Raw genomic sequence first — 25671 nt, 5'->3', positions numbered from 1 at the left:
GAGAGACAGCTCAAATACATATATAAAGAATGAGACAGTGGTTATCACAAGCATGAGAGTTGGGGTAGAAATGGGGAGATGTAGGGCAAAAAAATACAAAGTGGCAGATATGTAGGATGAACACCACACAGGTGACGGTGATTTTATGCCCTTCCCAAGGTGTCATTCAGAGGCACGTGGTCTCCATCTGACCCTCACTGGTGATATTGATTTGATCACCTGGTCCAGATGTTGTCCAATTTCTTCGCTGTGCAATTTCTATTACTTTTTCTCCACTCCAACATATGAGCAGTTTATAGAGAGACATTTAAGGCAATGCAAATATTCTGCTCGTCATGCAAATGTCTCCCAGTTGTGTCATGTAGATGATAATTCTTGCCTGATTCAACCTTTACCACTATGATGGCTACAAAATGCTGTGGGTTGTGGCTGAGAATTTGAGTCTTGAGTAGAAATTGGAGAAATATGCTGGACCTCAGATTCCACCCGGGCACGACCACCATGCCCATCCAAGCTTCAGAACTACAATTCCCAGCATCCTCTCCGCCCCGGCTTCCGTATTAGATGCAGCCAATGAAGTACCGCGAGAGTTGGAAGGCGGCAGTGAAGCGGAAGCCATTACTCTGTGGAGTCGATTGCCCCGAGACACATGGGCCAAGGAGGGGTCCGCGGCGAATTATTTCGGCCTGTTGGGGACCTCTCGCGTCCCCGCGCCAGACTGGACCTGCCGTATGAACTTCTCTTCGCATCGGCGGCAGCTTCCGTCACCTCCGCTCCCCCGATCCTACTCCCAGTCGTGTAAGCCCTGCTTTCCTTAACCTTTTTCCCCCTCAGTTCCTGGGGTCACGGGAGGCCTGTCTGTCGGTGAGGACTAAGGTGGGGTACGAGGGTCGGGGGCTAAGGAGTTCGGCAGCCAGAGGGGGGGGGGGTGCGTTTAGATCTCGCGATCAGCGACATGAAACGCTGGGGACGCGAAAGATGAAATTGGACCACTGCAGCTAGTGATGAGACAGGCATTGGTCACCTGATCCTGAAAAGCCCTGAGTCTCTGTGGTGGGGGCGGAAAAGCCCGGCTAAAGTGAATTCAAGAGTTTGGGGGCAGTTCAGGAGATTGAGAGGCGTCAGGATTTGGACATCGCGAGGAGAAATCACCTTCTTTCTGCGTTGTAGTCGATTTTATCTCGTGAATGTCAGCACACAGGTGTTCTTTTTAGCACTTACCTTGAGTACCTTTTGTATTTTTAAGTCCTTCCGGTTGCACTTTTTTATTTATTTTAATTTTAGTGGACTCTCTTGCAAATAGCCTATTCCTAGATTTACTATTCAGTTCAACATTTTGTTAATTGAGAGTTAGTCTAGTTATACTTATCGTGATTATTAATATTCTCCATTGACTTTTACCGTCTTATTTTGTGGTGTGTCCTTTTCTGTGCAAATATTTTAACACTGGAAAATAGGACATACATGCAAAAAAAAGTATGATTACACACACACACACTTACACTTAAAAGGTCAACAGTAAAACGAACCTACAAACCAGGCCAAGAAAGAGATTATTAAATCTCAGAAAACTGTGTGCTTCTTCTAAACTGCATCCTCCTCTCCCACCAATACTTTCTCCGTAGGTTTGACTGCTTATACATCTTTTCCAGAAAATATATTATTTCCTAATTTTGGTAATTATTTGTGAATGAACTCAGGCGCTTCAGTATTTTTGGAAACAGTGTTTTTTCATGTTGATGCAAGCACACCTTTGTAATTTAGAGATTTCTAAATATCTTGTAGATGAAGTACTTACACCTGGCCATTCCTTTTCAGGAGTGTCATGGCTTAAATTCTAGTCAGTTCGCCAAATTCCCATATACTGGGCCTTTGTTTTCAAGATGTGGTGAATCTATATTTGAACTTTGATAATATTGTCATTTTTATGCCATTGAGTTGCAGTTAATTGATTTACATCATTAATTTACATCTTCTTTAATGCCTTTCAATAGTTTTTTTTTTTTTTTTTTCCTTTCTTTTTGAGACGGAGTCTCACCCTTGTAGCCCAGACTGGAGTGCAATGACAATCTCGGTTCACTGCAACCTCTGTCTCCCTGGTTCAAGCGGTTCTCCTGCCTCAGCCTCCCGAGTAGCTGGGATTACAGGCGTCCACCACCACGCCCAGCTAATTTTTGTATTTTTAGTAGAGATGGGGTTTCAACCTGTTGGCCAGGCTGGTCTCGATCTCCTAATCTCAGGTGATCCACCTGCCTCGGCCTCCCAAAGTGCTGTATAACAGGAGAGAGCCACCATGTCCGGCTCAGTAAAGTTTTATAAGTACCTGCAAAAGGGATTTAGGTTGTTTTTGTGTTTATTCTTAAGAACTTTGTTGTCGGGCGCGGTGGCTCAAGCCTGTAATCCCAGCACTTTGGGAGGCCGAGACGGGCGGATCACGAGGTCAGGAGATCGAGACCATCCTGGCTAACACGGTGAAACCCCGTCTCTACTAAAAACTACAAAAAAAACTAGCCGGGCGACGTGGCGGCGCCTGTAGTCCCAGCTACCCGGGAGGCTGAGACAGGAGAATGGCGTGAACCCGGGAGGCGGAGCTTGCAGTGAGCTGAGATCCGGCCACTGCACTCCAGCCTGGGTGACAGAGCGAGACTCCGTCTCAAAAAAAAAAAGAACTTTGTTTTTTGGTGCTCAGAAAATAACTTTTGTGTTGTTTGTTGGATGTTCTTCGTAGACAAGGAAACTGTACAATTCAAAACGAAAATATAAATACTTATTTTATACAGAAGATAAATTGTCTTTTTTTTTTTTTTTTTTTTGCTGGACTGGCTGGGGACTTCCATTATCATTGACTGGAGTCTGGATGGCACACTCTAGGCAGGCCTGTTTTTTTTCTGATCTAAAAGGGAATTGTCATTTGTGTCTGCGAAGGCTTTTCTTTCGAAGAGTTTTTATTAGGCAAAGGAAACTCCCCTCTTTTCCTACTTGAGTTTTTCTTGTGAATTGCTGCAGGCTTTTAACAAGTGATTTTTTTTTTTTTTTTTTTTTTGCCTTTGCGTATCTGTTTATTGATGTTTATTGATTCATTTTGTACATGCTTGATACAAAATCTGTATTGATGCTTTTGTATCTGTTTATTGATACATTTCTAGTACCTTAAATGATGGCACTCAGTCCTGCTGTGTCATGAATGAATGAGTGAATAATATAATTTTGTTTTTTATCCTATAGTGTGGCAAATTAAACCAATTGATTTTCCTTTGTGACATTGAATTTGTATTGGTAAATAATTTGGAAAGGACATGTTACTATTTGTTACTTTTGGCTTCGTTTGCTAATACTTTGGTGTTTTTGGATCTATGCTTGAGTGAAATTTTCCTTTTCTGTTTCAGATTTATGCCAGCCTCATAAAATGGGATGAGAGGTGTTCTGTTTTCTAAACTCTGGAATGTTTTGCATAAGAATAGAATAATTTGTTCCTTAGAATGGGAGTGGTACCTGGAAAAACCATTTGGGTCTGGAGTTTTCTTGGTGGAAAGTTTTAAAGCTATTGTTTCTGTTCTTTCAAGAGTTGTGGGGGCATTCAGGTTTTTTGTGTTGTTACGATGAGTAAAATTTCTTTAGGAATTTATTTATTCTATCTGAGGTTTAAATTGTATAGTCAAAGTTGTTCATAACATACTCATATTTTTACTGCTTGCTACGTTTGTAATGTTATCCACTTTTTTATTTGTAATGATTATATGTTGCTTTTTACAAAAATAAATTCCATCAGAATGTTGTCAGTTTCCTTCTTAAAGAACTTCTGGCTTGATTGAACCACTTTATGATATATATGTTTTCTATTTTATAACTTTCTGATTGTTATCATTTTCTTCCTTTTTGGGATGTCTCTTTGCAGTTTCTTATGTTGAATGCCTGTCACATCTCAAAGAATTGCAGTATCATACTTTATTGTATTGTAATTCTAAATATGAAATATCGTGGCCTCTTTGGCATGCGGATTTAGAATTTTTTCTTTTACTTTTCATTTCTGGGACTTTTTTTTCTGGTTATCTTTTGGTCATTGTTTGCCATCTGCATTGTTCTGTGGTTAAGCATTTTCTGAGACAAACATGGCCCCATGAGTGGTTGGATTTTATAGTTAGGAAATGCTGTTTCATCATGTTCAATCTTCATGTACTTACTGAATTGCCTGCTTGAACTGGATTTGTGAGAGCTCTGGTGGTGGCTTCATCCATTTCTCCTTAGAGTTCTGTCCCCCTTTTTTTTTTAATTTTTGTGTTTCTTTTTTTTTTAGGCTGTGTTTTGTACACACACACACACACACACACACACACACACCCCTCCTTCTGGATTTATAACTTTTTATTATGTAATACTTCATTTTTCTCTATGAGCCCTTTTGCCTTAATCTATTCTGTCTGATACTAACATTCAAACCAGTTTTGTTTTGTTTTTTACTTGCTTTATATATCCATTTATTTCCATTCTTATTGTGTTCTTTTTTTTTTTTTTTCTTTTTCTTTTTTGAGATGGAGTTTCGCTCTTGTTGCCCAGGCTGGAGTGCAATGGCATGATCTCAGCTCATTGCAACCTCCACCTCCTGGGTTCAAGTGATTCTCCTGTCTCAGCCTCCCGAGTAGCTGGAATTACAGGCGCATGGCACCACGCCCAGCTGATTTTTGTATTTTCAGTAGAGATGGGGTTTCATCATATTGGTCAGGCTGGTCTCAAACTCCTGACCTCAGGTGATCCACCTGCCTTGGCCTCCCAAAGCACTGGGATTACGGGCATGAGCCACCGCACTCGGCTCTTATTGTATTCTTATATTTTAGATGTCTCTTGTACATAGCATATAATTGGATTAATCTATTCTGTGAATGTTAGTATTTTAGTTAAAGCATTTATTCCATTAACATCTTCTGTATTTTACATTTGTCTTCTATTTTTTCTGTTCTCTAGCTTCTTTTGTGTATTTCTGTCATTCTCCTTTTTTATTTTCTGTACATTTTGAATTTATTTACTCTATTGTTTCAGTGGTTGTTCTAAACAGTTCTTACCCATGCTTGTTCATTAAATCTAGATTTGCATATATGTTACTCTCCTGATTTACATGGTTTTCTTATGCATTTTCTTTGTTTTTTTATTGATATATCATAGTTGCACATATTGAGTTCTTTTTTTAAACCTCAGAAGAAATTCTTATTGCTATTGCATGCCATCATTTCTTGTTTCATTATACTCACACGTTTGTCACTTTGGGTTTTACCATATTTAGTTCTTTTTTAAACCTCAGAAGAAATTATTATTGCTATTGCATGCCATCATTTCTTGTTACATCATACTCACACTTTTGTCACTTTGAGCACTTCACTTGGTTCCTGCACGTTTTGCTGTAATTCTACCACTCTTTGCTTTGATTCTTTAATTACTTCTTTCTCCCTGACATATGTCTTTATGATGTCTCTTTTCTGTGGGTTGCAAGCCCACAGGAACTTTGTTTTTTGGTGCTCAGAAAACACCTCTTTTCCTCTTTCTCAGTGTTTTTCCTTCTTTCTCAGTGGACATTTTTGGTGGTAATAGAATTTTATATTTTATTTCAGAACTATGAAGATGTTCCATAATCTTCTGGCTTCCACTGTTAATGATGAGAAGTCAGCTGTCAGTCTAATGTTTCTTTCTTTCTTCCCCCCACCTCCCGCCCCGCCCCAAAACAAGACGGAGTCTGGCTCTTATTGCCCAGGCTGGAGTGCAATGAATGGTGTGATGTTGTCTCACTGCAACCTCTGCCTCTTGGGTTCCAGCAATGCTCCTGCCTCAGCCTACCGAGTTGCTATTATTACAGGCATACCCCACCACACCCAGCTAATTTTTGTATTTTTAGTAAAGACAGGGTTTCACCATATTGGCCAAGCAGTGTTTCTTGGGGGGCAGTCTCCTTACCAGCAGCATCAGCATCACCTGGGAACTTGTTAGAAATACATACTCATAGGCTGGGCGCAGTGGCTCACACCTGTAATCCCAGCACTTTGGGAGGCCGAGGCAGGCAGATCATGAGGTCAGTAGATCGAGACCATCCTGGCTAACATGGTGAAACCCCGTGTCTACTAAAAATACAAAAAAATTAGCCGGGCGTGGTGGCGGGCTCCTGTAGTCCCAGTTACTCAGGAGGCTAAGGCAGAAGAATGGCGTGAACCGGGAGATGGAGGTTGCAGTGAGCTGAGATCGCGCCAGTGCACTCCAGCCTGGGTGACAGAGCAAGACTCCATCTCAAAAAAAAAGAAAAAAAGAAATGCATACTCATTGACCCTACACCCCAGATCTTCTGAATCAGAAACCTGGGGATGGGGCCTAGAAGTGTGAGTTTTTTGTTTTGTTTTGTTTTGAGATAGGGTCTTGCTACATTGCCCAGGCTGGTCTTGAACTCCTGCGTGCAAGTGATCCACCTGCCTTGGCCTCCCAGCGTGCTGGGATTACAGGTGTGAGCCACCATCCCCAGGCTTGCTTTGTTTCTTAATAGAGAGATATTTACAGTGTTTTAAGAAGACCTCCAGGCCGGGCACGGTGGCTCAAGCCTGTAATCCCAGCACTTTGGGAGGCCGAGACAGGCGGATCACGAGGTCAGGAGATCGAGACCATCCTGGCTAACACGGTGAAACCCCGTCTCTACTAAAAAATACAAAAAACTAGCCGGGCGAGGTGGCAGGCGCCTATGGTCCCAGCTACTCGGGAGACTGAGGCAGGAGAATGGCATAAACCCGGGAGGCGGAGCTTGCAGTGAGCTGAGATCTGGCCACTGCACTCCAGCCTGGGCGACAGAGGGAGACTCCGTCTCAAAAAAAAAAAAGAAGACCTCCAGGTGACTCTGATGTAACTTAAAGTTTGAGAATTATTGCTTAAAAGGTAACTTGCCTTTTTTTCCTCTGGCTGCTGTTAAGATATTCTTTTTACCATTATCTGGTTCATTGTGCCTACGATTTTATCTCTCTTCAATCTGTTTATATTTTCCTTCCAAAATGAAAAATCTACAGCCACTATATTTTTCAGTAATTGCCTAGGCTCCTTCTGTGTCTCTCATCTGTAACTCCAGTTAGAAATGGTTCAATTCTTTATCATCTGCCCCCGCATGGTTCTTAGCTGTATTTGTGTTCCTCAACTCTTTTTCTGTGCTTCCCTTGCATTTATTGCTACAACTAGCTTTTAAACTTCAGCTTTCGTAAAAATTTCATGTAGAGTTTGCTAAAGTACTAAGTCATCAGCCCACCCCCAAAGAGACTTACTTAATTGAACTGAGATGTGATCTGGATGTCAGAGTTACTTAAAGTGCTCCAGGGGACGCTTATGCAGCAGCCAATATTTAAGAAACAAATTATTATTATTATCTGTGTGTAAACTAAAAGCTATTTACTTAGGGCTTTTGTTGTAGGTTTCCATTTTGCTTTTATTTTAGCAATTGTAATTGCCCTTTAGAAATCATAAATTTTTAATTTTCTGAATGTTAATTTCTTGCCAGCACATGAACTTGAAACATATCATCTGTCTGCACTTTGTGTTGCGTTTGAAATAGTTATGCGTGGAAGGTTTAATTGGGGCTCCTAGGTTGCTTGTTGGAAACAGAATTCCTACCGTGCTCCCCACCCCCTGGGACATCTCATCTAGCTGGTTGAAAGGAGGGTATGTTGATTTACTAATGTAACGCATTTCTGGACCAAGAAAATGGCATATGATGTTCTCACAACCTTTGTTGCTTTCTCTTTCTCTCTCTCTCTCTCTCTATGTATAAAATATATATATAAATATATATGATATATGTATATTTGATATATATATATATATATATATTTTTTTTTTTTTTTTTTTTTTAAGGCAGAGTCTCATTTCTGTCACCCAGGCTAGAAATGCAGTGGCATGATCTTGGATCACTGCAACCTCCACCTGTAAGGTTCAAGCGATCCTCCCACCTCAGCCTCCCAAGTAACTGGGACTACAGGCGTGTGCCACCATGCCCAGCTAATTTTTTTGTATTTTTAGTAGAAATGGAGTTTCACCATGTTGGCCAGGCCGGTCTTGAACTCCTGACTTCAAATGATCTGCCCGCCTCAGCTTCCCAAAGTGCTGAGATTACAGGCATGAGCCACCGCGCTGGGCCTATATTTACGTGAGTAACAGTGGTAGAAATAGTTCTAGCAAGGGCAGAAATACCAGTCAGTAAAAGTAATAAAATAATTATTCTCTCTACAATATTTGCATCTGCAAATTCTGAATATCCTGGGATACTGGGATTAAGTTGAATATGGGGATAAAATCAAATATTGGGAGAATTATGGTCACGAGAGAGCTCATAATGGAACAGTTCTGGGCAACGTTTGTTTTGGACCACAAACTTGACGGAGGAGGCAGATCTTCTAAAACAGAGGAGCAGGGCTGGAGCAAGGGTGAGGTTTGTGAGTGCAGAGCTAGGGAGCCACTCGCTCTGAGCCAACGTGGTGTTTGTCTGACACTGGAAATGCTTCCTTAAATACCACACTCTTGTCTAGCAACCTTGGTTGCCTCATCCCAGTCCTGGCTCTGCTGAGGAGAAAAACAGATGCCAATGAGAATAGAGTAAGATGTGTAGAAATAGAAAAATAGAACTGCTTTCACCATGCTGTAAAGAAAATCAAAGGAGAAATTAAGCAACCCCAACAGCTCTGAAAAATTAACCTGTCCGTTCTAATCCATGGTGACAGCATTCTGATGATCCTGGTTTTGTTTCATTTATCATGTAGATATGGGGCACAACGTCTCTGAGTTCATAGATCCTACAGGTGTTCTAGACTCCTTGCTCCACATCCTGCTGGGGTCGCCTAGATGCTGAAATCTTCCTGCTTCCTTTGTATTCAGGGCCACTAGTTCTTTGAGACTCTGATACAGTTTGGATGTGTATCCCCGCCCAAATCTCATATGGAAATGTAATTCCCAATGTTGGAGGTGGGGCTTGGTGGGAGGCGATTGGATTATGGGGGCGGATTTCTAATGAATGGTTTAGCACCATCCTGCTTGGTACTGTGCTCATGATAGTGAATGAGTTCTCCTGAGATCCGGTCATTTAAAAGTGTGTGGCACCTTCCCGCCCCCACCCCTTACTCTTGCTCCTGCTTCACCATGTGCCTTTCCTGCTTCCCTTTTGCCTTCTGTGATGAAGCTTCCTGAGACCTCCCCAGAAGCAGATACCACCACTATGCTTCCTGTAGAGCCTGCAGAACTGTAAGCCAATTAAACCTCTTTTCTTATAAATTACCCAGTCTCAAGTATAGTATTTCTTTTTTTTTTTTTTTTTTTTTTTTTTGAGACAGAGTCTTGCTCTATCGCCCGGGCTGGAGTGCAGTGGCCGGATCTCAGCTCACTGCAAGCTCCGCCTCCCAGGTTTACGCCATTCTCCTGCCTCAGCCTCCCGAGTAGCTGGGACTACAGACGCCCGCCACCTTGCCCGGCTAGTTTTTTGTATTTTTTAGTAGAGACGGGGTTTCACCGTGTTAGCCAGGATGCTCTCGATCTCCTGACCTTGTGATCTCCCCGTCTCGGCCTCCCAAAGTGCTGGGATTACAGGCTTGAGCCACCGCGCCCGGCCCTCCAGTATTTCTTTATCGCAGTGCAAGAATGGACTAATACACCATCACCCAGCACTGACAACCCCTGAAAGTGATAGAATCACTCGGGTGAGAAATTGACCAGAAGCTCCACTCTGAGCTCTGGTTTGCATCATTGCAAAATATCAGCAAGTTTCCACAGACTTTTAATTGATGTGGGTGCACTCTCTAAGCTCCAGCCCTCTGGGCACCTTGTCACTCCTGGAGTGTGGTGGTGGATGTTGGCCCCAGGGTGTTGGGCTAAGCCATAAGACTGTGTCCTAGTACCTGGGTTACTGTTTAATTTCACAGGACCTTCTGAGGAGATCTCAGACCCCCTACATTCCATAGGCCCCTCCTTTATGGTCCTCCCAAGGTGGCATCCCCTGGGTGGCTGTCTCAGTATGAAAGCAAATGTAGATCAGCTTGCTCATCATCCATTCATTCTTTCATTCCCTACTTACTGTCTTGTTTATATCAGGCACTGGAATGGTGAACAAAATAGCAGCAAAGTAAAAAGTCCCTACTTAACCTGGAATGCATTTTTTTAGTTGGGCACACAGGAAATCAAAACAAGTAAACTATGTAGTGTGCATGGAGGAGACAGCAGAGAGATAATAATGTGTGCTGTCCTACATTTCCCAGGATCCTTGGAGCTGGCAGGGGCATGTGACTAGTTCTGGCCAGTGGGCTGCGAGTGCTTCAGGGTCAAAATATAGACGACAGAATGCATAGTTGTCCAGCTTCCTGCTCATCATCTGTGACCAAGATGGCTAAGGGTGTCAGCTGGTTCAGAGACAAGTGGCATCCTTGAGCAGCAGGAAAACTTTTGACACCAGCCTGGGCTGAACAAGTGACATGAGCAAGGCATAAACTTTCCAGTGTATTGAGTCCTTGAGATTTGGGCTTGTCTGTTTTTGCAGTAAAAAATAGAGCCTAATCTTACTTACACAGAATATTACTTGGAGATTAGTGCTTTGGGGAAAAGGAAAAGGAGTGGAGAATTGGGATTGAAAGAAGCAGGGGTTTGCATTTTAAAGAGTGGTCAAGGTGGGCAGATCAGCTGAGGTCAGTTCAGGACCAGCCTGGCCAACATGGTGAAACCCTGTCTCTACTAAAAGTACAAAAATTAGCCGGACACAGTGGAGTGCATCTGTAGTCCCAGCTACTTGGGAGGCTAAGGCGGGAGAATCACTTGAACCCAGGAGGTGCAGGTTGCGGTGAGCTGAGATTGCACCACTGCACTCCAGCCTGGGCGACAGAGCGAGATGCCATCCCTTAAAAAAGAAAAGAGTGGTCAGTGAAAGCCAGATCAGGACAGGGAAAGTTGAATAAAGATCCGAAGGATGAGAGGGGGCCCGGCACACTGAGAATGTGCGGGAAACATTTCAAGCAGAGAAGCAGCAGGTGCAAAGACCCTGAGGTGGGAGCATGGCTGGCGGGGCCTGATGCACAGCAGTGAGGCTTGCGTGGCTTGGGTGAGGGTCCAGTGGCAGAGGGAGTGGTGAGTGAGGCGGCAGGGACCTGGGCCTTTGTCTGAGTGAGATGGGACACCATCAGAGGATCTTGAACAGAGGAGCGATGTGATCTACATTTTACCTATGAAGTTACGGCTGCCATGGAAACTAAGGGAAGTCAGGGACAGCAGCCAGAGAGACCAGTTAGGAAGTGGCTGGAATGTTCTAGAAGAGACGCAGTGCCTTATGCCAAGGCAGTAGCAGTGTAGGTGGTGAGAAGCAACCAGATTTTTGGATTAAGTTTTAAAGATAAAGCTGGCAGGATTTGCTGGCAATGCAGATGTGGAGTACAGAAAAGAAAGAGGAGAGTCGAAGGTAATGATGAGCGAGGCTTTTGACTTGAGCCCCTGGGAGGCTGGAGCTGCCATTAATGTGGGGAGGCTGGCGGCAGCACAGTTGTCGGTGTTTAGTGTGGGGTCCTGTTGGTAGTTGCAGTAGGGATACTAAGTAACCACCTGGCTGCCTTTCACTCTGGGTCATTCTGGGTGAGGCGGGTACCAGGGAGTGGAGAGTGGCACCCACTATAAATGAACAGTTCTGTTAAGTAATTGTGAAATCGTCAATGGTCATTTTATTTTAATGGTGATGGCATTTTAGAGTGAATGTTTGTTTACTGAGTCTATAGAGTTCCATACATAACCCAATGTTAAAGTCTTCCAGATGAGAAAACTGAGTTTTTTATTTTGGTTTGGTTTAGTTTTTTTTTGAGACGGAGTCTCACTCTGTCACCCAGGCTGGAGTGCAATGGCGCGATCTCAGTTCACTGCAGCCTCTGCCTCCCGGGTTCAAGCGATTCTCCTGCCTCAGCCTCCCTAGTAGCTGGGATTACAGGTACCCGCCACCATGCCCAGCTAAGTTTTGTATTTTTAGTAGAGACGGGGTTTCACCATGCTGGGCAGGCTGGCCTTGAATTCGTGACCTCAGGTGATTTGCCCGCCTCAGCCTCCCAAAGTGCTGGGATTACAGGCATGAGCCACTGCGCCCAGCCAAGAAAACTGAGTTTTGATGAACCCACTCTTGGAGGGGAAGGGGCAGAACTATAGGCTTGCATCAAAGGGGAGTCACCTGAGGCGTCAGGGACAGGTAGAACTTCACAGAAGTGCAATCAGAACCTGGGTGTCAGCACCCCCAAAGGTTGGAGGGGTATTTCACAATATGGACCCGTGGGAGATGGGGGAGAAGTGGCCCAGGGGAACCCTGACCTTTAGGAGCTAGGCAGAGGAGGGATCTCAAGCCAGAGTCTTCAAAAGAGCAACCGGAGATGTGAGGACAGCCTGGGACCCATGGCTGCAAGAGCAGTGGCATTCCCAGGAAGAGAAAGATAGATTCATAGTGAGCAAGGTCATGTGTCAGGAGGTCAGGCAGAGGAAGGGTCAAGATGTAGTGTCAAGGGGTTCCCACGTAGGGGACTGTATGGGTGACATAGGTCATTTTGAGAGGCAACAAGATGTGGCTCTGCAGTGGCATCTGCCGGGTTCACAACTTCCACCTATGACCTTGACCAAGTGACTCAGTCCCTTGGTGCCTTATTCTCTGAGTACTTGAGAACAATTCCGGGAGGATAGGAGTGGCCCTGGAAAGACTCAGGAGAATGTCTCGTACCTTGTACACAGTAAACACTACACATGTTATTTGTAGAATTGGCATTAATATTGGTGGGGAGAGGTGGAACGGGACCTGCAGAAGCTTGTTAGTTGAGCATGAATGAATGAATGAAAGGTGAGGATGGAGGTACTGTGCCTCAGTGACTGAGCCTCTGTCACCCTCTCTCCCCCTCCTCAGCAGTGATTCAATGTTAGAACCTAAAGGCACAATGACCGGGAAAGGGCTTTGTAAAAAGAACGAAAGCGTCATGCATCTTCGAGTTGGCCCAAGATCAAATCTGGTGTTGAATAATGAATCCCCAAGGCAGAGTTTCTACATTAAAACACACTTCATATATTATTGTTTTAAAATGTTTCTGAGTATCTAAAACAATTCCAATAGCAGAAGTATTCATTGATGTTGAGAAAGATTGTTATAACCCTGGTAATGTTTCAAAGTGGACATACTGATTATTGACCTGAGTCAGATGTTAAAGTAGCAGCATCACGGTTCTTACCTCAGGGCAGTGATGCGAGTCGCGGCGGAAACCGCACAGAGGAGACAGGTTCGTGCAAAGCAAATTGAATCCCCTGCCGAGGTGTGGGCCACCATACCTCGCCCATTTATTGTGGTGTTGATGGTATTTCCTTCATGACTGATGCTGTTAATCATCTTTTCATGTGTTGACAGTTCTTTTGTATATATTTGAAGAAATGCCTGTTCTGTTCCAGTCCCCTGCACACTTTTTTATTGGATTGTCTTTGTTGTTGAGTTCAGAATGGTACTCAATCCCTATCACATACATGATTTCCAAATATTTTCTACCATTCTATGTCTCATTCACTTTCTTGATGATGTCCTTGACGTTAATTCTAAATGTCTGGTAGGGATTGCCAGTGAAGCCACTTGGTCCTGGATTTTTTTTTTTTTTTTTTCTGAGAGAAGTCTTGTTCTTGTCCCCCAGGCTGGAGTACAATGGTGTGATCTCGGCACACTGCAACCTCCACCTCCCAGGTTCAAGTGATTCTTCTGCCTCAGCCTCCTGAGTAGCTGGGATTACAGGCACCTGGCACCATGCCTAGCTAATTTTTGTATTTTTAGTAGAGACGGGGTTTCACCATGTTGGCCCAGCTGATCTCGAACTCCTGACCTCAGGTGATCTGCCCGTCTTGGCCTCCCAAAGTGCCAGGATTACAGGTGTGAGCCACCGCGCCTGGTGGTCCTGGACTTTTTGTTTAATGGCTTTTGATGACTGACTCAGTCTCTCGTTATAGGTCTCTCAATTTTCTTTTTCTTCTACAGCTTGTTTGGGTATGTTTCAAGGAATTTGATACATCTAGAGTAGTGGTCCCCAAGCCCTGGGCCACAGACGGGTACCGGTCCCTGGCCTTTTAAGAACCAGGCCCTGCAGCAGGAGGTGAGTGGAGGGCAAGTGAGTGAAGCTTCATCTGTATTTACAGCAGCTCCCCATCGCTCACATTACCACCTGAACTCCACCTCCTGTCAGATCGGCAGCAGCATTAGATTCTCATAGGAGTGCAAACCCTATTGTGCACTGCACATGTGAGGGATCTAGACTGCACACTGCTTATGAAAATCTAATGCCTGATGATCTGTCAGTGTCTCCCATCACCTCCAGATGGGACCATCTAGTTTCAGGAAAACACACTCAGGGCTTTCACTGATTCTACATTATGGTGAGTTGTATAATTATTTTACCATATATTACAGTGTAATAATAATAGAAATAAAGTGCACACTGCTAGTGTAGATAATCTAATGTGTTGGTGCATAATTGTTCATGGCATTCTCTTACAGCCCTTTCAATTTCCGTGAGGTTGGTAGTAATACCCCACTTCCACTGATGATTTTAGTTGCTTGCATCTTTTTTTGTGAGTAATTCTAGCTGTAGTTTTGTCACTTTTGTTGATCTTTTTGAAAGAACCAACTTTTGTTTTCATTAATTCTCCTTCTGTTCTCTATTTCATTTATCTCTGCTTTAATCTTTATGTCTTTACTTTGGCTTTCCCTAGTTTTACTGTATCAAAGTAGTTTTTTTTGTTTGTTTGTGGTTTTTTTGTTGTTGGTTTTTTTTGTTGTTGTTTTTTTGAGACGGAGTCTCGCTCTGTTGCCCAGGCTACAGTGCAATGGTGTGATCTCGGCTCACCTCAACCTCCGCCTCCCTGGTTCAAACGATTGTCCTGCCCCAGCCTCCCAAGTAGCTGGGATTACAGTCATGCGCCACCATGCCCAACTAATTTTTTGCATTTTTAGTAGAGATAGGGTTTCTCTGTGTTGGTCAGACTGGTCTCGAACTCTTGACCTCAGGTGCTCCACCCACCTCGGCCTCCCAAAGTGCTGGAATTACAGGCGGGAGCCACTGCACCTGACTGGAACTGGTTTTTGTATGAGATGTCTTACTGGTGGCTTTTCCTAGGCAAAGGGAGTACGATCTCGAGTTCCTGCTGGAACTTAAGTATTAGAGATGGGGATTCAGGTTAAATGAGTGGGTGTGATTACCTGGGCAAAGCATGAGGTATGTGGAGGAATGGTGGCTCTTGAGTGGAATCAGCCTTTAGTGGTGAAAGAGGACCTCTGGTCAGATGATCCAGAGAAGCAGGGAAAGAACCAGGAGAAAGCTGTAGAGGAGCCGAGAATAGAGAATTATTCTCAAAGAAAATAGACACCAAATTTTGGTGAGAATCTAAGACTGAAGTGCATTTACTGGATTCACTGACACAGGAGTAAATTGTATTTTCTGTGAGGATGGGGATGATGGTAGTGGATGCTGGGTGTACTGAATTGGGAGATGGTGAATATAAACTGCTCCTAAGTTTTTGCTCGGAAGGGGGCGCTAAGGGGAGCCAGGGCAGGCCTTGGTTTCAAGATGGGATAGACCTGAGCAGGTGTCCATGCATGGGAAATTGTCTAGCAGGCGAGAAATGAGGCTGAAAGTAAAGGAGAGCCAGGTAGTGCGAGGGTCCAGAGAAGGGGATGGGCCTGGAGCAGATTTGAAAGAATTGCCTCAAGAAGGGAGGGCAGACATCTCTTTGTCTGTCACAGAAGGAAAAGAGGAAGTCATAGATCAGTTGTGAGAAGAATAGTTAAATAACTAGAAGCAAGAAGGTAAGAAAGCCCTTTTTTTTTTTTCTTTTTTTTAAGCAGAGTTTAATATATGTTCAAGAAAATGCACTGGTCTGTCTTAGGTGATCAGTTTGAATTTTGAGAATTGTGTACACTGTATATCTGAAAATAAATAACATTTTATCACCCTAGAAAGTTCCCTTTGCTTCTTTCAGTCTATCCCTGTCTTGTGATCCTCCAATGAAGCAATCTTGTTTTTTGTTTTTTTTTTCAATCCTGTCAACTTAAATACGTTTTGCCATCATGGACATCATATTATTGCAATCAGAGCATTTCTTGTGTGTCCAGCTTCTTTGGGCCAGCATCGTAGGGATTTCTCCATGTTGTGTGTCTGCATAGTTTCTTTTTATTGCTGAGTAGTATTCCGTTCTGTAAACATATTGCAATTTGTATTTCCATTCTCTGGTTGATAGATGTTTAGATCATTTACAGTGTTTGGCTATTAGGAATCAGACTGACACGGACATTTTTGTATGAGTCTTTGTGGATATAAATTGTTTGAAATTTCTCTTATGTAAATATCTAGGAGCAGAATCGGTGGGTCAGATAGATGGTGTGCTTGTTAAAAACTGCCAAAGTGGGCTGGGCGCGGTGGCTACGCCTGTAATCCCAGCACTTTGGGAGGCCGAGGTGGGTGGATCACGAGGTCAGGAGATCAAGACCATCCTGGCTAACACGGTGAAACCCCGTCTCTACTAAAAATACAAAAAAAATTAGTCGGGCTTGGTGGCGGGCACCTGTAGTCCCAGCTACTCGGGAGGCAGGAGAATGGTGTGAACCCGGCAGGCGGAGCTTGCAGTGAGCCGAGATCACACCACTGCACTCCAGCCTGGGCGACTGAGCAAGACTCCGTCTCAGAAGAAGAAAAAAAAACTGCCAAAGTGTTTTCCAAAGCAGTTGAACTATTTCACAGTCTCACCCTCGGGATATGCCAGTGTGTCCCAAACTCAGCAGCATTTAGTATTGGTTGTCTTTTTTATTTTGGCCACTCTAGTTTTAATTTGCATTTCTCTAATTACTATGAGGTTCAGCACCCTTGGATGTGATTCTTACTGGTTTTGTGAAATGTCTGTTTATTAATTAAAGTTGTTTGCCCCTTTTGTTGGGTCGATGTTCTTTTTTTCTTGCTGTTTTGAAGGAGTTCTTTTTATTTTTTCCAATAAGCCTTTTGCACTCCTGTGTAGGAGTTCTTTAATCTGAGCATGAATTCTTTTTCAGGTATATGCATTGCAGATATTTTTTCCCAATCCGTGGTTCACTGTTCACTGTTCATTTTTCTTTTTTCTTTTTATTTTTTCTGTTTTTAGAGACAGAATCTCACTCTATTGCCCAGGCTGGAGTACATTATCATAGCTCACTGAAAATATTCTGTATGAATTTATAAGTGTCTGATTCATCTCAAAAGATTTTTAAATTCAGATTCAGTGAGTGGAGGCGGTGGCCATTAGGGAGCAAGTTGGCAGAAGCATAGGTGGCCGCAAATCTCTGAAGCGAGAGAGTTGATGTGAGAAGAAGGTTGCATGGGAGACTTTGCCCAGAATGCAGATTTCCAAACCATTACCTGTGAGGTGAGGCTGATTCTAGTGATGATGCCGTCCAGGCTGTGGCCCAAGGATGGATATATTGGTGTGGAATGTGGGTGCAAAGGGCATTGGAGTTTGGAACTCATGGTTGGTCCTGGGTGGACCATCTTCATGGATAGAGCTGTCCTAAATGATCGCAGGCCTTGAAGGTAAAGGAAGAGCAGAAGTCTAGGACCAGAGTGTTTAACGAGCGAGGGGGTTTCACAGAGTCGTGCCTGGTGGCAAATCACTTAGGAATAGTAATTCTGAACCCACTTACAGCAGATCAGGGGCTGTCCCCCCACCACATTGCCGGGAGAGAGTTTACCTAAGTAAGATAAAAGTCCAGGATCAGGCAGCTCTTGCTGCTCAAAAGAGGAAATGCCAGAAAACAAAACCGGGAGTTTTCTTTGGTGAGCAGGAGAGACAGATAGCCTTTGACTACTCCCAGTGTTCTTTCATTTGCTACAGATGCCAGCTTGGAGAGTCACGTGAGAGCAAGAGAGTAGCTTCCTGGTTGTCCCAGTGCCCTGCTCAGGCAAATTGACTGCCATTCTCTGAGGATGGCAGCTCTGTCCCCCACATTTGGTAAGTTCTTGGGTCAGTGCGTGCCCTGAGAAAGTGAGCATAAGAGGCCCTGCCACTTGATGGGGTGCAAGATACGTGCACTGTAGAGGGCTTCTGGGAGAGGATGGGCAAGTGGAAAAGGGGTGGGAACAGAGCCCCAGCAACCGCCCCAGTGACTGTGTCTGCTGAGGGTCTTGGTGGGTCTGGGGGCGGGGGAGTGTCCGTGTCATTGATGCGTGAAGAGGATGCAGGTAATGGGTAACCCTGCATTATCCCATTTATTATTTTGATCAACTTCGGCAAGGTCACAACTAGCTCTCAGAGCTTTCATTTCTTCACTCCTAGGTTGGAACTGTGTCACTTCTTAGGAATACGTAGCCCACCACCCTCTGTTTTTGGTGGAACAGGGCTGCTCTGACTTGTTATGAAACTGATGTGTGCAAGAGAGGTGGGGGGAGGAAGAGAGAGAAGATTGAGGATGTGAACACTCAGAGTCAGTGTGGAGCAGTTTCCTGGTTTGCAAGTGTTGTATTATGAGGCAGGGCGGGCTCTGATTCTCATGAACCCCTTTTCTCTTCCAGCCACGTCCACCCAGGACTCCGCCTGTCTCCAGGAGTCAGAATTTCCTCTTTCTTCAAAAGACCGTTCCTGTCCCCAGAATTTGGACCTGTTCACATGCAGTGGTCTGGAGCCTCACACGCCCAGTGTTGGTTCCCAGGTGCACTAAGATCTCTGGGTCCCTAGAGCAGGAGAGGCACTTCCTAAAACACCCACAGTGCATGCTAGAATTCTTTCAGAGCTTCATCTCAGGCGATGGATGCCAGAACGGGGCCCAAGAGAGAGCCAAGGAATATTGGGGCTGTCTTGGTGTTGGGGAAGTTAGGGGAAATGATTTATGTAGCACCTGTCTCCCTCATGCTTGCAAAATTCTCAGGCCTATGCTCAACCCCAGAGATGGGGGGAAATAAAGCAAAAAGCTCTCGGAGTGGGTTTGAAGCGGAGGGAGATGAGTCCCTTGTCAGGGTTGCATTTGAAGCGACGGGACAGGACAAGATGGCCTCACTGGGGAGAGAGGATGTCTGAGGACTGTTGCCTGGAGGAAATGTTGAGCCCCATAGCAGGCCATCTAGAAATCCTGTGTTAGGTCTCTCATGCCTAGTCTTCAGCCTCAGCCATCTTACCATGAACACCATTAGGCTGGTTCCTTGCTGACCCCAAGTTTGTGTGGCGTTTCAGGAATCGGTGACTTTCCAAGATGTCGCCGTGGACTTTACCGAGAAGGAGTGGCCCTTGCTGGATTCTTCTCAGAGAAAACTGTACAAAGATGTAATGCTGGAGAACTACAGCAACCTCACTTCACTGGGTAAGGCCAGTGCCATTTCTCCACTTATTCATTCATGAATTAGATGTTTTTGTTTGAGTATGTTCTGTGACCCAGGAACTATGCAGGGGTTCAGAACACAGCCGTGAACAAGCAGCCCCAGCACCCATGCTCATGGGGCCTCTCCTGGGTATTGAGGCCCGTCCATCGCAGGGACCTTGGGGGTTCTCGGTGCATGTCTGAGCTTGGGCATGGGCTTCTGAGATACGAAATCCCCACTCTTAGAGGATCAGTGTGTGGGTATTTGTGATCTTATTTCCTATTTCATTTTTTTTTTTTTTTTTTGGTGATGAAGGAGTCTCACTGTGTTGCCCAGACTGATCTTGAACTCCTGGCTACAGGCACGAGACACCATGCCTAGCCTGCGGTTTTGTTTTCTATCAGTCAAAAACTTTTACTGTATCCCTTAGAAATTTTGGCACCACCACTTTGCTGCTCCTAAGTCATACTTGTCCACCCTCAGAACACTAAAGACCCAAGTGTTGAGCCCAGGCTAATGGAAGTGGTTGTCCTCTGCATGGCCCTCCCTCAACCTGTGTCTTTCCCGTGAGTGTAGGGTATCAGGTCGGCAAACCCAGCCTCATCTCACACTTGGAGCAGGAGGAGGAGCCAAGGACAGAGGAGAGGGGCACTCACCAGGGCGCTTGTGCAGGTGAGCGAGCCCCAGGCGAACAGCAGTGCTGTGACTCTACCTCTATTCAGTGACTGGGGTGGAGGGAGGTAGGTTAGGGAGCGTCATCCAGGGAAATTGAGAGGTGTTCTTTCCCTCTTTTTGCCCATCCATTCTCTGACAAATCTTTTGGTCCGCACACTCCTTCATCTTTGACTTTCATGTTCCCATTATTGGGCTCTTTGTCCCATTCTTTCATATTTGATGTTCCTGATCATCCTCTTTCTGTCATTATCAACATCTATCTGAATTGCCTTAAATTTGTTTTTTTTTTTTTTGAGACAGAGTCTCACTCTGTTGCCAGGCTGGAGTGCAGTGGCGTGATCTCGACTCACTGCAACCTCTGCCTCCTAGGTTCAAGTGATTCTCGTGCCTCAGCCTCCAGAGTAGCTGGGACTACAGGCATGATGCCACCATGCCCAGCTAATTTTAATATTATTAGTAGAGATGGGGTTTCACCACGTTGGCCAGGCTGGTCTCGAAAACCTGACCTCAGGTGATCCACTCGCCTCGTCCTCCCAAAGTTCTGGGATTACAGGCATGAGCCATCGCACCAGGCATGAATTGACTTAAATTTCTACCCCTGGCATTGCCAAGTATCTCACGTGACCAGATTTTTTAACAATTGCTTTTGCACCACTTTTCCTTACATAGCCCTAGGATCTGCCAAGAAATCCACGTGTCATTGTACCATCATCCCACCATTTTCCTTTTCCAACAAATTAATACTTTTCCAATTTGTTTCAGATTGGGAGACTCCATCTAAAACCAAGTGGTCACTTCTTATGGAAGATATTTTTGGGAAGGAAACGCCCAGTGGTGTGACAATGGTAAGATTTCCTTGGGATAATTCTGAATCTTCCTTCCACATCTGAGGAGACTGGGGCAGCCTAGGTTAGAAAAGCAGTTCAAACACCAGGGCAAGCAGCTTCCCTCAGAGGAAACTGTGTTTCAGAGACATTGGGTATTACCAAATTGGGGACGACCCTAAACCTAACCTCAGACTACTTCACCTAAAGTACCTCTGAGCAAAGATTTTTATAGCTATGTCTCAGATATTGAGTGTTGGGGCTCAATGCAGTTTTTGTTTTATATTTATGTTGTACACTTACATGTCAATTCAGTTTTGGTGGTGTTTATTTATTTATGTTTTGGGGAGCAGAAAGAGTCTCACTCTTGTTGCCCAGGCTCGAGTACAGTGGCACCATCTTGGCTCACTGCAACCTCTGCCCCCAGGCTCAAGCCATCCTCCCACCTCAGCCTCCTGAGCAGCTGGGACTATAGGTGTGTGCCACCACACTTGGCTAATTTTTCTATCTTTCACAGAGATAGGATTTCACCATGTTTGCCCGGGCTGGTCTTGAACTCCTGGCCTCAAGCGATCTACCTGCCTTGGTCTCCCAAAGCGCTGGGATTATAGACTTGAGCCACCACACCCAGCCTCAATTCAGTGGTTTTTTTTGTTAGTTTGTTTTTTGAGACAGAGTCTTGCTCTTGTCACCCAGGCTGGAGTGCAATGGCACCATCTCAGCTCACTGCACTCTCCACCTTTCAGGCTCAAGTGATTCTCCTGTGCCACCCTCCCCAGTAGCTGGGATTACAGGTGCGTACCACCATGCCTGGCTAATTTTTGTATTTTTAGTAGAGATGGGGTTTCACCATGTTACCCAGGCTGGTCTTGAACTCCTGACCCCAGGTAGTTCACCTGCCTTAGCCTCCCAAAGTGCTGGGATGCCAGGCTGGAGCCACCGCACCCAGGGTCAATTCAGTTTTAAACAGTGAAGAAATGCCATATGCCAAAAGCTTTGAAAAAGTAACATACGTGGGCCCGGTGCGGTGGCTCACGCCTGTAATCCCAGCACTTTGGGAGGCTGAGGCGGGTGGATCACAAGGTCAGGAGAGTGAGACCATCCTGGCTAACACAGTGAAACCCCGTCTCCACCAACAATACAAAAAATTAGCCGGGTGCGGTGCTGGGCGCCTGTAGTCCCAGATACTCAGGAGGCAGAAGAATGGCGTGAACCCGGGAGGCAGAGGAGCTGCAGTGAGCTGAGATTGCACCACTGCACTCCAGCCTGGGCGACAGAGCGGGACTCCATCTCAAAACAAACAAACAAATAAAATAAAGTAACATACGTGGAGCCTTGTGGCCTGGCGTTCACCTGTTGTCTTTGATGGAGCTCAAACAGGGCAGGGGCAGCACGTCTGCCCGGCAGATGGTGACAGCTCTAGTCATAGTAATGCGCTTCTATCTGTTCACAGCAGTGTATGTGGGGATGGCACTTAGGGTTGCAATGAATATGAGAATTGTCTTAACACTCATGTCTTAAACAACAGGAGAGAGCCGGTCTTGCAGAGAAGTCCACCGAATACGCTCACTTGTTGGAAGTCTTCGGCATGGGCCCTCATCTCACTCAGCCAATGGGAAGGCATGCTGGCAAGAGGCCCTATCACCGCCGGGACTACGGGGTAGCGTTCAAGGGCAGGCCGCACCTCACTCAGCACGTGAGCATGTACGACGGGAGAAAAATGCACGAATGTCATCAGTGCCAAAAAGCCTTCACCACGAGCGCGTCCCTCACACGGCACAGGAGAATCCACACGGGGGAGAAGCCTTACGAATGCAGCGACTGCGGGAAAGCCTTCAACGACCCTTCAGCCCTTAGGAGCCACGCAAGAACTCACCTCAAAGAGAAGCCCTTTGACTGCAGTCAGTGTGGAAATGCATTCCGGACCCTCTCGGCCCTGAAAATCCACATGAGAGTCCACACTGGCGAGAGGCCTTACAAGTGTGATCAGTGCGGGAAGGCGTACGGCCGGAGCTGCCACCTCATTGCACACAAGAGAACCCACACGGGAGAGAGGCCCTACGAGTGTCACGACTGTGGGAAGGCTTTCCAGCACCCCTCCCACCTCAAAGAGCACGTGCGGAATCACACGGGGGAGAAGCCCTACGCGTGCACGCAGTGCGGCAAAGCCTTCCGCTGGAAGTCGAACTTTAATTTGCACAAGAAGAACCACATGGTGGAGAAGACCTACGAATGTAAAGAATGCGGGAAATCCTTTGGCGACCTTGTGTCCCGGAGGAAACACATGAGAACTCACATCGTGAAGAAACCCGTGGAATGTCGGCAGTGCGGGAAGACTTTCCGAAACCAGTCCATCCTTAAGACTCACATGAACTCTCATACTGGAGAGAAACCATACGGGTGCGATCTCTGCGGGAAAGCCTTCAGCGCGAGTTCAAACCTCACTGCACACAGGAAGATACACACGCAAGAGAGACGCTACGAATGCGCCGCCTGCGGGAAAGTCTTCGGTGACTACTTATCCCGGCGGAGGCACATGAGCATTCACCTGGTAAAGAAACGAGTTGAGTGTAGGCAGTGTGGCAAGGCCTTCAGGAACCAGTCAACGCTGAAGACGCACATGCGAAGCCACACGGGGGAGAAACCGTACGAATGCGATCACTGTGGGAAGGCCTTCAGCATAGGCTCCAACCTGAACGTGCACAGGAGGATCCACACTGGGGAGAAGCCCTACGAATGCCTTGTCTGCGGGAAAGCCTTCAGCGACCACTCATCCCTCAGGAGCCACGTGAAGACTCACCGGGGAGAGAAGCTCTTTGTGTCGTCTGTGTGGAAAAGGCTCCAGTGAGCGCTCCTGCTTTAAAGACACAGGATGACTCAGACCGGAAATAGACCTCGTGGGTGCAAGAGGAAGCCTCTGTGAGCTCGCACCTTACTGGGTGCAAAAGAATCCACGGAACTTGGGAGAAGTCCAGTTCCTGTAAAAACTGGGAAGACGAGGCGTTCTCATCCCATAAGAGGTTTGTGAGAACTCACGCTGGGGGTGAAAATGTACGTCTGTAGCAAGGAGAAGCCTTCAGGGTACATTCGGCTCTTAACAAACACAGGAGGACTTAATGGCAGCTTGGCATTTAATGTCAAAATCCCAGCTTGGCATTTAATGTCAAAATCACTTCAGACCACTTCTAGCCTTCTGGGTCCATGAGTAATAAGAAGCACACTAGGGAGCATCTCTGTAAATGCAGTGGCTGGGGAAACCCTTCCTAGTCTCACTCGAGTCCTCATGACAGAAATCACACTGAAGAGAGAAATCAGTCAGGTAAGGAAGGTGGGAAGGTCATGAACGGGCCGCAAACCACGGCCAACTGCCTTCGTATGGTTTGCCAGCTAACAACAGTGGTTCCACCTTTAAGGAGGAAGAATGTGTGATGGAGAACATTTGTGGCCAATGAAGTCTGAAATACTTCCTGTCATCTGCCCCTTTCCAGAAAAACTTGGCCGAACCTTGGTCTACAGCACGGGTTCCCAGCTGGGCGACGATTTGGCTGTCCAGGCGTTATTTGGCAATGTCTAGAGACATTTTTGGTGGTTAGAACTGGGGAAAGATACTCCTGACTTGTAGTAAGAAGACATCAGGATGCTGCTAAGTCCCCTCCAGTGCACAGGAGCCCCCCACAACGAAGAATTCGTGCCCCCAAAGTCACTGTTGCTGAGGTTGAAAATAATCATGCAGTCATTCCTCAATTACTGCCTGCAGCAACCCCTCTGTTTTTATGAATCTTGTGAGCACTTACGCTAGGAGAAATTTCTTTTACAAAACTTTTAAAATACAATTAGCGCTGATAATTCCTATGTGGAAATGATTCCAGCCATGGTCCCCTCACTTGTGCATGTGAACATTCTCACTGGGAGAGAAGCCCCAGCGAGATTTTCCGGTGAATACGGGATTGCGCTTACTCTTTCATCATGGAAACAGAGCCCCAAGAGAAGCCCCAGCGAGATTTTCTGATGAATACAGGATTGCGCATACTCTCTCATCATGAAAACGGAGTCCCGCTCATAAATTTTTCGTCTTTATTTTTAAGGTTTCACTCCTCTAAATAACCCTTAAGCCTCATCAAGAAAGGTTTGTATATAGTATTTTTACTATAGCTTCATCCTTGATAACAACGTCCTAATTTCCTTTTGGACACCCCCCTTGACCTATGGCATATTTAGATCTGTGTGACATGAGGCTACTTCTCAGTACCGGTTTGTTACTGGTACCTGATGGACACGGACTGCGACCAGAGCACGACGCCTCTATGAAGTGGTGGCATGTTTGCAGCCTGCTGTCCAGCCAAGAGTGACAGATACTTCTAGTGGCTTCCCTGGTATCCACTCTTACCTTTTTCCATTATCAAGAGAATCCAGGTTCTGTCAGATGAGTAAGGTGTGCTAATCTAAATTTTAAAAAATCTCTTACAGGTTTTCTTGCAGCTAGTACCATCCATGTCCCACAGCCCTGGCCACTGACAGATCAGCAGATGTCCCCACGTGGGCTTCTGAGAAAGCTCTTGAACAGGGGTCATTCTTAAACCTGAATTCCTCCCTGTATGTTTTGTTCTTTGCTTTACCCCCTACTTTTCACCTTGCAAAGAGATCCAGTACCTAGTATTGGAAGATCCACCTTACGACCATGCAGATGAAAGCCACAGTCTAAGGAAGTGACTGCAGGAAGCTCACGGTGACCCTGGCCTTCCCCGTGGCTTCTTTGAGTGTCTGCACCAGCCCTGGACTTCCAGACTTCTATCACATCAGAAAAAATAAAACTGATTATTGGTTTAAGCTGC

General features: G+C 45.5%; 1 protein-coding gene across 3 annotated transcripts; it reads left to right on the top strand.

Moving 5' to 3' along the window:
• Positions 1-585: 585 nt before the first annotated feature.
• ZNF317 (zinc finger protein 317) lies at positions 586-25671 on the top strand. 3 transcript variants are annotated; one of them, XR_004058864.1, is made up of 8 exons: positions 586-798; positions 17884-18000; positions 18561-18697; positions 19216-19342; positions 19917-20012; positions 20778-20860; positions 22368-25212; positions 25307-25666. XR_004058864.1 is itself a non-coding variant. In XM_010388853.2 (7 exons), exons 2-7 carry the CDS (start codon positions 17976-17978, stop codon positions 23685-23687), a joined length of 1788 nt encoding a protein of 595 aa, XP_010387155.1. In that variant the 5' UTR covers positions 586-798; positions 17884-17975; the 3' UTR covers positions 23688-25671. The 3 variants fall into 3 exon arrangements, 2 of the variants coding, with proteins under 2 accessions (XP_010387155.1, XP_010387156.1); XM_010388853.2 differs by having other exon boundaries at positions 22368-25671; XM_010388854.2 differs by lacking the exon at positions 19917-20012 and having other exon boundaries at positions 22368-25671.

The sequence above is a fragment of the Rhinopithecus roxellana genome, chromosome 8, assembly GCF_007565055.1.
Source record: "Rhinopithecus roxellana isolate Shanxi Qingling chromosome 8, ASM756505v1, whole genome shotgun sequence".
NCBI lineage: Eukaryota > Metazoa > Chordata > Mammalia > Primates > Cercopithecidae > Rhinopithecus > Rhinopithecus roxellana.
This window is presented reverse-complemented; position numbering and strand designations above follow the sequence as displayed.